This window comes from Sphaerodactylus townsendi, linkage group LG03, assembly GCF_021028975.2.
Source record: "Sphaerodactylus townsendi isolate TG3544 linkage group LG03, MPM_Stown_v2.3, whole genome shotgun sequence".
NCBI lineage: Eukaryota > Metazoa > Chordata > Lepidosauria > Squamata > Sphaerodactylidae > Sphaerodactylus > Sphaerodactylus townsendi.
In genome coordinates this window covers 149,864,858-149,875,416 of record NC_059427.1, presented here as the reverse complement: position 1 = coordinate 149,875,416, position 10,559 = coordinate 149,864,858, and the positions used below count along the sequence as shown (strand labels likewise).

Here is a 10,559-nt window from a genome sequence, read left to right as displayed (position 1 = left end):
TCAAAGAAAAACAGTAAACTGGCTCTGTAAGTGGAAAAGAGGGTCAACAAGAACAATATGGTATCAACAATAACTTTAAAAGTACAAAAACCTTAGCTCAACCAGCAACCAAGCTAAAACACAAGAGCTAAAATCCTTCAAAACTGGATTCCTCATCATCATCTGTATGTCCAAATGTAACCCAACTTAGATTTTAAGAGGGATATTATCAGAAATGGAAAATCTACTATTAGCTTCCATTGTAAACAATGGGGGATGGGGCATCCAATTTGGGGGTCAATAACTTTGGATCCCCTGACCCAAACTTCACCAAACTTGGCTGGTATCATAAAGAGACTCTCCTGATGAGACCAGCCAGGGTTGGTGAAGTTTGGTTCAGAGGGTCCAAAGTTATGGACCCTCAAAAGGGTAGCCCCATCTACTAATAGCTCCCATTGAAAACAATGGGGAATGGGGGCACCTCCTTTGGGGGTCCATAACTTTGGACCCCCTGAACCAAACTTTACCAAACTTGGCTGGTATCATCAGGAGTGTCTTCTGAGGGTACCTTGAAATTGTGGTGCCGCTAGAATAAAAACTGCGCCCCCTGCTGGCCGGCAAAGTAAAAACACACACAAAAATTTAATGACCCGCATATAAGTCGAGGGGAGCTTTTTCAGCATTAAAAATGTGCTGAAAAATTAGACTTATACATGAGTATATACAGTAATTCTTTCTACAAACAGGCCTTTTAAGGGAGATCAGTTTTGCTCCGTGTAACGAGTGGGATGTTGGAGGCAGTTAAAAGCAGCTGACCTTATTTAGTAAACTGCAAACCTGCTGCTGATTTTGCAGAAAACATACGGAGACCTCACTGCCCGGCTTGAACTGAAGGAGCGGTTGCGTTGCAAGAATTTCACCTGGTATCTGCAGACTATTTATCCTGAGATTTTCATTCCAGACCTAACTCCGACTTTCTATGGAGCTGTAAGTGCAAATCGAGCAGATTTGGTTCACTCTTTTCCTGTGTATAACAATTACCTTGCAGGATTACAGCAAAGGCATCCGTATTCTAGAACTTTGTCTCCACTAGTTGTTTCCTTTCAGACAGAAACCTATTCCTGCAACACAGAATCTCCATTGTCGACAGTTCTAATGAATTGGTGGACTCTAGATTATCCCTGATCTTTTGAGGGTGACAACTTTAAGAGCAGATGTACACTAATAATTATAACCACTATCTTTAAGAGTGCAATGTCAACATTAGCCCAAATAAACTCAAAAATACACACGTTGCACTCTGGCTGTGTCTAATCTTATATATTGGTCTTACATATAATTGAACAACTTAACACTTCTATTTGTATTTACATTTCCTTATTTCTCTGACAAAGTTCTTAAAGATACAGTATAAGTCTTCCAACTCTTATAACTAAACATAAATAATCACTTAGTCCATTCAATTCTTTGTTCAGAAACAAAGCTTCAGTTCCATATAGTCCACATTCCAATTCTGTAGGTTCTACATAGAAACGTCTCGCGCGTATAGAACGTTTTTCGTGCGTCTTCCTCAGTATGCCAGTATGTTCAAACAACTTCCAACAGTTCTTTGAGGCTCTAATGGGTATATCTGAAATTAAAATTACACAGATACATCTATACTGAAATCAAAATTATGCCTATTCATCTATCTATACGCGCGAGACGTTTTTATGTAGAACCTACAGAATTGGAATTTCTTTCCTCCATATTCTCTTCCTGCCCTCCCTTCAACCAATTGAATAATTTCACTTTCTTCAGCACTTAAAAGTTGTGTAAACAGCGAATCTCGTACTTTAAAAAGAAAACTTGAAGAAAGGTGGGACGGAATTCCATATTAACTTTTTGCAGCCTGCGCTCTGTCAGCACACCTTGCTACTGTTCGTATTAAGCGGTAACAGGGTTACATTGATTAAGGATACCTTTGTTTCTAGCGCTGTTTCAGGCCAAATGAAAATATACTATAGAACCAGGCAGGGTAGCCAACTAAAATGCAAGGAAAGGTGTTTTGTTTGTAAGCAGGTTTCTCTTAATTAGTGGGTGCTGTGCATTTTTTGTTAGACAGCACTCTGACCGCTGACAAAGAAAATAAATTGTGTGTCGTTGTGGTGAAGCAGTGGTTCTCAGCCTTCCTAATGCCGCAACCCTTTAATACAGCTCCTCATGTTGTGGTGACCCCCAACCCTAACATTTATCCATTTTACAGATGGAGAACACTGATGCAGAGAGTCTTAGGCGACCCCTGTGAAAGGGTCGTTCGACCCCCAAAGGGGTCGTGACCCACAGGTTGAGAACTGCTGGTGAAGGAAGCTGGAAGGAAAATGCCGTACTGCAGGAACAGGCACAATTCTCCATCGCACACATATGCATTAGGGCCAAAAGCGGCAGGAGATGAGTGCAGAGGAAGAGATCGAACTGGAACCTTGGTCTGTGTTCGGGTGTTGCCAAGAGACATGCCCTTAGTAGCGTTCTTATGTTTGGTTCTTATGTTTGCAGATTAGAAACGAAGGGGCCAAACGTTGCTTGGATGTGGGCGAGAACAATCATGGAGGGAAGCCACTGATCATGTACCCCTGCCATGGCATGGGAGGCAATCAGGTATGGAATTTGTGCAACTGTTCAGGGCCTCCCCCCCTCCCCCACATGCACGCACACTGGTTCCTACTCCATCCAAAACAGGGAAGTCCCAAGATCAGGGCATGCCTGTGTTAGGTGCCATCAAGTCTCTTCTGATTCATGGCAACCCTATGAATCAATGGCCTCTAAATTGTCCTGTCATTAACAGCGCAGCTCAGGTCTTGTAAACAAAGGACTGTGACTTCCTTTCCCGAGTCAATCCATCTCATGTTGAGTCTTCGTCTTTTCAATCAGGACACAGAACCTGGGAAAGGATACGGAAGATTAATCTCTCTGTCCCGTCCCCCCCCCCGCCCCCCCACTTCCTGTAGTTAGGTTTAGGTCCCTCAATTAGGTCCCCAAGAAGTACATGCAGAATCTCAGCAGAATTCTGACTTACAGTGGAACCTCATTTTCATTGCCTTCTGTTTTCATTGATTTTTTCAGTGAAAAATTTGTCTCAGTTTTCATCGATTTGCCTCGGTTTTCATCGATTTGCAGTAAGGTGCAGGGGTTTGTGGAGAAAAATCACCCGGACAAAGCTGTTGCAGGCCGTGTCTGCAACTAGTTTAATGACAATGTCTTGCCCCATTTCAGACAAATCTGAAAGAGGCATCAGAAACAGACCTCTTTGGACAGCTTTCTGGTGCGACAGTGGTCCACTGGCTCTGAAGCTAGTCCTAGTGTTATTGTTTGTTACTGTTTTCAGCATTACACATTATGTTTATTCACCAGAAAATGTATTTTTGGTATGTTTTTTGGAGTGCCTAGAACGGATTAATTGGAATTACATTGATTCCTGTGGAAAAGTTTGCCTCGGTTTTCATCGGTTTCAGTTTTCATCGATTCTTTTCGGATGGATTACCAACGAAAACCGAGGTTCCACTGTAGTAGATTACTATTGCTGAGATGCTGTTGGTTAGTTTAAGTGGCATCACATGAACCAAAGCAGACAGTGTTAGATGTTCCTATAGGTCCGTGGTGGCGAACCTTTGGCATTTTGCACCATGCCAATTGGCCATGCTGGCAGGGGCTGATGGGAATTGTAGTCCATAACATCTGGAGTGCCAAAGGTTCGCCACCACGGCTATAGGTATTCCTGTTGTGCAGGAAAACGTGGCATTTCCTGTAATTTTCCTAACAAAATATTAAATGAAAGTATGAGGATGTTTCTCTTTGTATTTAAAAGGTACCCATTTTAAAATAGTAAGTTATTTCAATAACGAATGTTTTCTAATGAACATAAGAACATAAGAAGAACATAAGAACAAGCCAGCAGGATCAGACCAAAGTCCATCTAGTCCAGCTCTCTGCTACTCGCAGTGGCCCACCAGGTGCCTTTGGGAGCTCACATGTAGGATGTGAACGCAATGGCCTTCTGCGGCTGTTGCTCCCGGTCACCTGATGCAGAGAGATGAAGATCCCTCTCCGTTGTTATATGTGTACGTATTCTTTTTTTGTCTTCAGTATTTTGAATACACATCCCAGAGAGACCTCCGGCACAACATTGGCAAGCAGCTTTGCCTCCGGTCCAAAGCGGGACCCGTGGATTTGGGTGACTGCCACTATGTTGGGAAACACTCCCATGTACCTGAAAATGAAGAATGGGAACTGACCAACGTAAGTTTGCATGTGAATTCCAGAAGGCATATACACCTCTTGAGCACATGTTTCTGTACACCACTAGGATTGTGCCGTTTTCCAGCTATATATTACTGGGTTGTTGCCACATCTGTGGCACTGATAGGGTAGTGTCATTCCCTTCCTGCAATTCCTGCCGTAAAATGAAGCAATTCCTCTGGTGGCTTTGGGGATCTGATTTGGGGATCTACTAATTCACGAAGGCTACTATATCACAATTGGCTCAGCTGGTGATCATGCAGATTGCTAGTAGTGGGGGGGGGGCAGTCCCCTTTAGCGTTGTCCCAGCTTTTCCCCTTGGTAAGGTAATATATGCCTTTGCACATCATCATGATGCACGCTAGTTTGGGCAACATTTATAAGACTATAAGTATGCATAGAGGTGGTTATTACCCCTAGAAGCTAAATCATGGTGAGGATCAATTGGCAAATTGCTAATCCTGCTGTAGTGAAATAAGCTGGCCCCATAGTAGCCAGACACTGGGTAGCAGGATACATAAGCAAAAGGGCCTTTGAACAGCAACACAAAGAACTAGGACCCAGATCCCTCAGGGATTAATTCCTACAAAGGCCACATGGTGGCAGTGGTGTATCAAAAGAGGGAAAGAGAAACTCCTCCAAGGGGTTGGGAAAGGCCATTGGTGCATATCCCCCCTCAGAGGGCAATATGGAGCAGTACACCTAGGTCAGATGCTCTGTTCTGCCACTCCTTCATATACATATTTCTGCATAGAAGAAGAAGAGGAGGAGGAGGAGGAGTTTGGATTTATACCCCACTCTCTCTCCTGTAAGGAGACTCAAAGAGGCTTACAATCTCCTTTCCCTTCCCACCCCCCCAACAAACACCCTGTGAAGTGGGTGGGGTTGAGAAAGCTCTGAAGAGCTGTGACTATCCCAAGGTCACCCAGCTGGCATGTGTTGGAGTGCACAGGCTGATCTAGTTCGCCAGATAAGCCTCCACAGCTCAAGTGGCCGAGCGGGGAATCAAACCCGGTTCTCCAGATTAGAGTGCACCTGCCCTTAACCACTACACCCCTGCTGCTCCTATATATGCCACACAATGGAGGCAAAAGATGGTAACTGATGTTCTCAGTCATAGGTGTCAAACTTGTGGCCCTCCAGATGTTATGGACTACAGTTCCCATAATCCCCTGCCAGCATCATGCTAGCAGGGGATGATGGGAACTGTAGTCCATAATATCTGGAGGGCCACACGTTTGACACCTGTGTTCTAAGTGGTAGAGCATATTGGTTCAGTCCAGCGGCATCTCAAGGATCTCAGGTATAAGGAAACACTTTTTTTTCTGCCTGTGACCTCAGTCAATGATAGAATAAATGATAGAATATCTCTGCAAAAAAACTAATAAATAAAGGATAGGATAGAATACATGATAGAATATTAACCCCACAAATCCTTTCTGGATAGAACTATCTGCAACATGCACCAACACCAGATCCTAGATGGGGTGTATCCACAGGGGCCCAACATCCACCTCACAAGATGTCACAGTCTCGCTATATACCACATTGGTCAGGCCCCCACCTGAAGGTCTGTGTGCAGTTCTGGAGGCCTCGCTTCAAAAGGGATGTAGGAAAAAATGGAGCAGGGGCCCAGGTAGAGCAGCGAGGATGATCAAAGGCCTGGAGGCCAAGCCCTGTGCGAAACGGGACTTGGGAATGTTCAGTCTGGAGAAGAGGAGGCTGAGGGGGGACGCGGCTGCTCTCTTTAAGTATTTGAAAGGCTGTCCCTTAGAGGAAGTCAGGGAGCTGTTCCATGTTGAAGCAGAGGACAACAGTCGCAGGAATGGGGATAAATTACAAGTGGAATTACAGCTAGGTATTACGAAAAAATACAGTAAGAATAGTTCAGCAGTGGAATTGACTGCCTAGGGAGGTGGTGAGCTCCCCTTCTCCAGCAGGCTTCAAGCAGAGCCTAGACCAGGGGGTCTGCAACCCGTGGCTCTTTCAGCCTTAAACTGCGGCTCCGCGTGGCCTGGAAGTCAGAGGGTACCATGGGTGTGTCCCTCCAGAGCAGCTGCCACCCTCCCTCTGCTCCACGGAGGGCCCTGCCTGGCGCCGCTGCCTCCCGCAGTGCAAGAGACGGCGGCACCAGGCAGGCCGTGGCCGCCATCCCCCCTCTGCCCCACGGAGCAGGCGATTGCCTGCTCCGTGGGGCAGAGGGGGTTTCCCTGCCCGGTGCCTTCGCCTCCCAGCACTGGAAGAAAAGGTGAGTGGAAGGGCCGAACCAGATCAGTAGATCTTCGGGGCTGTGGAAAACGGGTCCAAATGGTTCTTTGGGTAGTAAAGCTTGCCAACCCATGGCCTAGACCAGTGGTGGCAAACCTGTGGCACTCCAGATGTTCATGGACTACAATTCCCATCAGCCCCTGCCAGCATGGCCTGATGGGGATTGTAGTCCATGAACATCTGGAGTGTCACAGGTTCGCCACCACAGGCCTAGAAAAAAACTCGGCAAGTGTGCTCTAGGCCAGGGGTGTCCAATTCTGGCACTTCAGATGTCCATGGACTACAATTTCCATCAGCTCCTGCTAGAGTGACCAATTGGCCATGCCAGCAGAGGCTGATGGGAATTGTAGTCCATGAACATCTGAAGCACCAGAGTTGGACAACTGTGCTCTAGGATGATCCTGCATTGAACAGGAGGTTGGACTAGATGGTATATATGGTCCCTTCCAACTCTTATGATTCTGTGTGAGGAGAACGAAGTACAAAGTACACCTAAGGATTTTTTTCCCCTAGATAGAACAATGGCTTATGTGCCTTTGGCACCACTGGCCACAACAATCCACACTTTTCTGTCACCTTGTCCATCTTAGTACTTGCAAGAGAGCCAACATGGTGTAGTGGTTAAGGACAGGTGCACTCTAATCTGAAGAACCAGGTTCAATTCCCCACTCTGCGGCTTCAACTGTGGAGGCTTATCTGGTGAACCAGATTAGCTTGTGCACTCCAACACATGCCAGCTGGGTGACCTTGGGCTAGTCACAGTTCTTTTGAACTCTCTCAGCCCCACCCACCTCACGGGGTGTTTGTTGTGAGGGGGGAAGGGAAGGGAGATTGTCAGCCCCTTTAAGTCTCCTTACAGGAGGGAAAGGGGGGATATAAATCCAAACTCTTCTTCTTTTGCTGCGTTATTTGTGATACTTTGAAATTCCAAAAATTTCCCCTTGAGGTCTACAGATTTGCTGTTAACAAGGAGAAGGGGGAATGTGCGTGTGATCAGAGTGGGCCAATTGTCCCTCGGCACCTTGGTGAGAGCTTAGCGCAGGGGTCTGCAACCTGCGGCTCTCCAGATGTTCATGGACTACAATTCCCATCAGCCCTTGCCAGCATGGCCAATTGGTTGATGGGATTTGTAGTCCATGAACATCTGGAGAGCCGCAGGTTGCAGATCCCTGGCTTAGCAGATGTTTTCACAAACAACCCATCACTGTAAAATAATAAAGTTATTGGATCTCCTTCTTACTGTGGTGTGAAGTTTGCAGTGTGAGAAAGGAAGCCCTATTCTTAGCAGGGGTGGGCCTCAGCATCTTCCCCACTCAACCCACTGCTGATGCCAGCGCCACCCCAGGACTTGTGAATGTTGCCGGTGTCAGAATGTCAGATTATTATCATTTTCTTTTCAAGGACCACCTGATTAAGAATGTGGCATCAAGCAGGTGTCTGTCTGGAAGAGGAGAACATCCGTCCACGGCTCTCTGCAACTCTGCAGATGCCTATCAACTCTGGTACTTCAGCTAAAGGGCTCCGGGAAAGACCCACACAGCGTACGCAACGGCCTGTCACCACTGAACTCACACGGCAGCTTCTGTGTTCTTCCTCTCACGATAATGGGAGGCTGACGTCCAAGAGAAAAGGGGACCCATTTCTGCTTAGCCACATGCCTGTAACACATTCTGATGCCTTTTGGAATGAGATGGTCTGCAAAATGCAGCCAACCTCAAGTGTCCTTAACGTTTCCTGTTGTCGAAGTTGCAGGCAGGTGTCTATATCTTTGTGTGTATATATTTGCTCTTTAGAGGAACTGAGGCTCCAGCCTGTGGGGAAGACAATGTCAGTGAATTCTCCTGAGCTAGATTTTTTTTTTAAAGCCCCTTGAGATGAGTAACAAATATTTCTTAATTTGCGTACTGGGAGCAAAGTAGAAATTAGTGCCTTGATAGCCAGCTGTAGAGCCTATTGAAGGGAATAAACTTCTCTGCAGGTTATCGGGCGGGGATGGGGGGGGCAGACTATCTGATGCCAAAGAGGAGGACTCTTGTCTCTGTTAGGTAGGAAATGGAATTTCTGATCAATGGTTCTGGGCTTCATAGGGAGGTACTGAACCCTCTGCTGAAGGGTAGGTCGTGGGCAACACTTGCTCTTCAATGGATCGATAAGGGTTTGCCTGCGTTGAACATGGTAAACACTTGAGTGCAGTGTTGTTGTGTAGCTGAAGTCTCCAGCCCTTTGCACAGGCAGTAGCCAATGCATTACCTCAGACTTTGGAGATCCTTGCCAACACACTGAATAAACTGCTGATGGCGCTGGAAACTGGGAAAAAAAAACCCTGCTTCCAAGGCAGCTAATCCCTCTACCAAAGAGAAATGGAATTAGGCAGGAAGGCGGATTTCCTGGCTCCTCACAAAGGAATGATGTCGGGCGTCCGGCTGCTGAGTACCTCCCAACGGCTTCAATTTCCGGGGCCGACTGTGCCATTTTTCCCGCTCTTTGGATACCTGCAATGTCGATTCTCAGAGTCCTTCTACCTGACGTGGCTCCCCGCCAGCTCCATGCAATGGGCCGGCGCTCAGCAGGCTCGATACAGTTTGCACAGCTTGATTTTTTCCTGGACTGAGGATGGTTCCTCCCTTTCCTCGAAGATACTTCCGTGGCCTTGATTTGTACGCTGTCCAATGTGAAAAGCTGCTAACGTGCCTTTTTGAGGCTAGCGGGAGAAGCCGAAACACTTGGGGAAATGGGGGGTGATGTGGGCCTTCATCGGATGAAAGTTGGCTGCCAAACCAGACAGGAGTGAAAGAGAATGTGAGATTGAGGGGGGTTGTGTGTGTGGTTTTTGTTCATGAATGCCCTATGGGGGTGGGATCTGGAATAAAGTGACACTGGATATTGTTCGCTGTCATTGCCTGCTAGGGCAAATAATTGTTCCCATGACTTTGTCTACTGTGTTTAGATCTGTTTTGTCCATGGACTTCCTGGATGGGAGGCTAATATGTGGCTGTGATGCTGTTAATTCACTGAGCAGCAACTTCCACCGAACTGACAGGGGCCCAGGACCTCTTATTTACTTGTAAAACTGATTAGCAATCACACTGTCAGTACAATTCGAAATCTAAGTGGAAAGTCTTGGAATATCTTGGAATTCTGAGAAATTTAATGTTTTGAGGTGCGCTTTAAAAACTGATTGATTGGTGTCGGGGTCCACAAGGAATTCGGTCAACCTCCCCCCTTTTTAAAGTATACTGTCAGGTTTGGGTACCGCTTTTTAGCATCTTTGAAGCAAGAACACTCGGATGAAAGACTGAAGATACAGACTCTTCCTTGGTTTTTCAATAACAGAACTGCTGTGAGCATCCCTAAGTGATTGTTAGTTCATTTCCCAGAAGGCTTCTGGTGTTAAGATGAAACAGAGTGATCTGCCCTGGCAATCCTGGTTGGAATAAACTTTATAAAACTTTTATAAGAGAAGTTTGTCTCTTGTTCCTTGTGAACAGCTCTGCAACTTTTTTTTTAGTAAGGTGGTAATGTTTCATACAGGTTTTCGCCCCATCCTCCCATCCCAGCATGAGGCCAATATTCAGTTTGATGGCATTCATATCAAATACTATGCAATATAGAAGAGGAGGACAAGGGTGGCCAACCTATGATGCTCCAAATGTTCATGGACTACAGTTCCCATCAGCCCCTGCCAGCATGCCCAATTGGCAGGGGCTGATGGGAATTGTAGTCCATTGGGAGCATCATAGGTTGGCCACCCCTAGTGAGTTGGTTAGAGAATCACAGTAGGATTTGGAAAAGCCCTGTTCAAGTTCCCACGGCAACCTGGCAAACTTCAGTGGCAATCCTATGATCTCAGCCTAATTTGTCACATGGTAACGATGAAGATAAACTAGAGGAGAGTGATGTAAGCTGCTTTGGGTCTCCATTGGGGAGAAAGGCAGGATATAAACGAAGTAGATAAAATTGGAGTAATGAACCAGAATTTCCTGGGACAAACCTGCCTCTTTTCCCCATCTACTTCCTCTGCAGTCTTCTCATTCCCT

At 46.2% G+C, this 10,559-nt stretch overlaps 1 protein-coding gene across 1 annotated transcript in view; it reads left to right on the top strand.

Annotated features, from left to right (window-relative positions):
- LOC125427921 (polypeptide N-acetylgalactosaminyltransferase 6-like) overlaps positions 1–9,974 on the top strand; it is a 30,006-nt gene extending 20,032 nt beyond the window's left edge. Inside the window, exons 6-9 of the mRNA XM_048487488.1 lie at positions 835–966; positions 2,515–2,616; positions 4,102–4,254; positions 7,924–9,974. Of these exons, the coding sequence (XP_048343445.1) occupies positions 835–966; positions 2,515–2,616; positions 4,102–4,254; positions 7,924–8,037 (501 nt within the window). The 3' untranslated portion in view covers positions 8,038–9,974. The remainder of the gene's footprint in view (positions 1–834; positions 967–2,514; positions 2,617–4,101; positions 4,255–7,923) is intronic.
- The last annotated feature ends 585 nt before the right edge of the window (positions 9,975–10,559 follow it).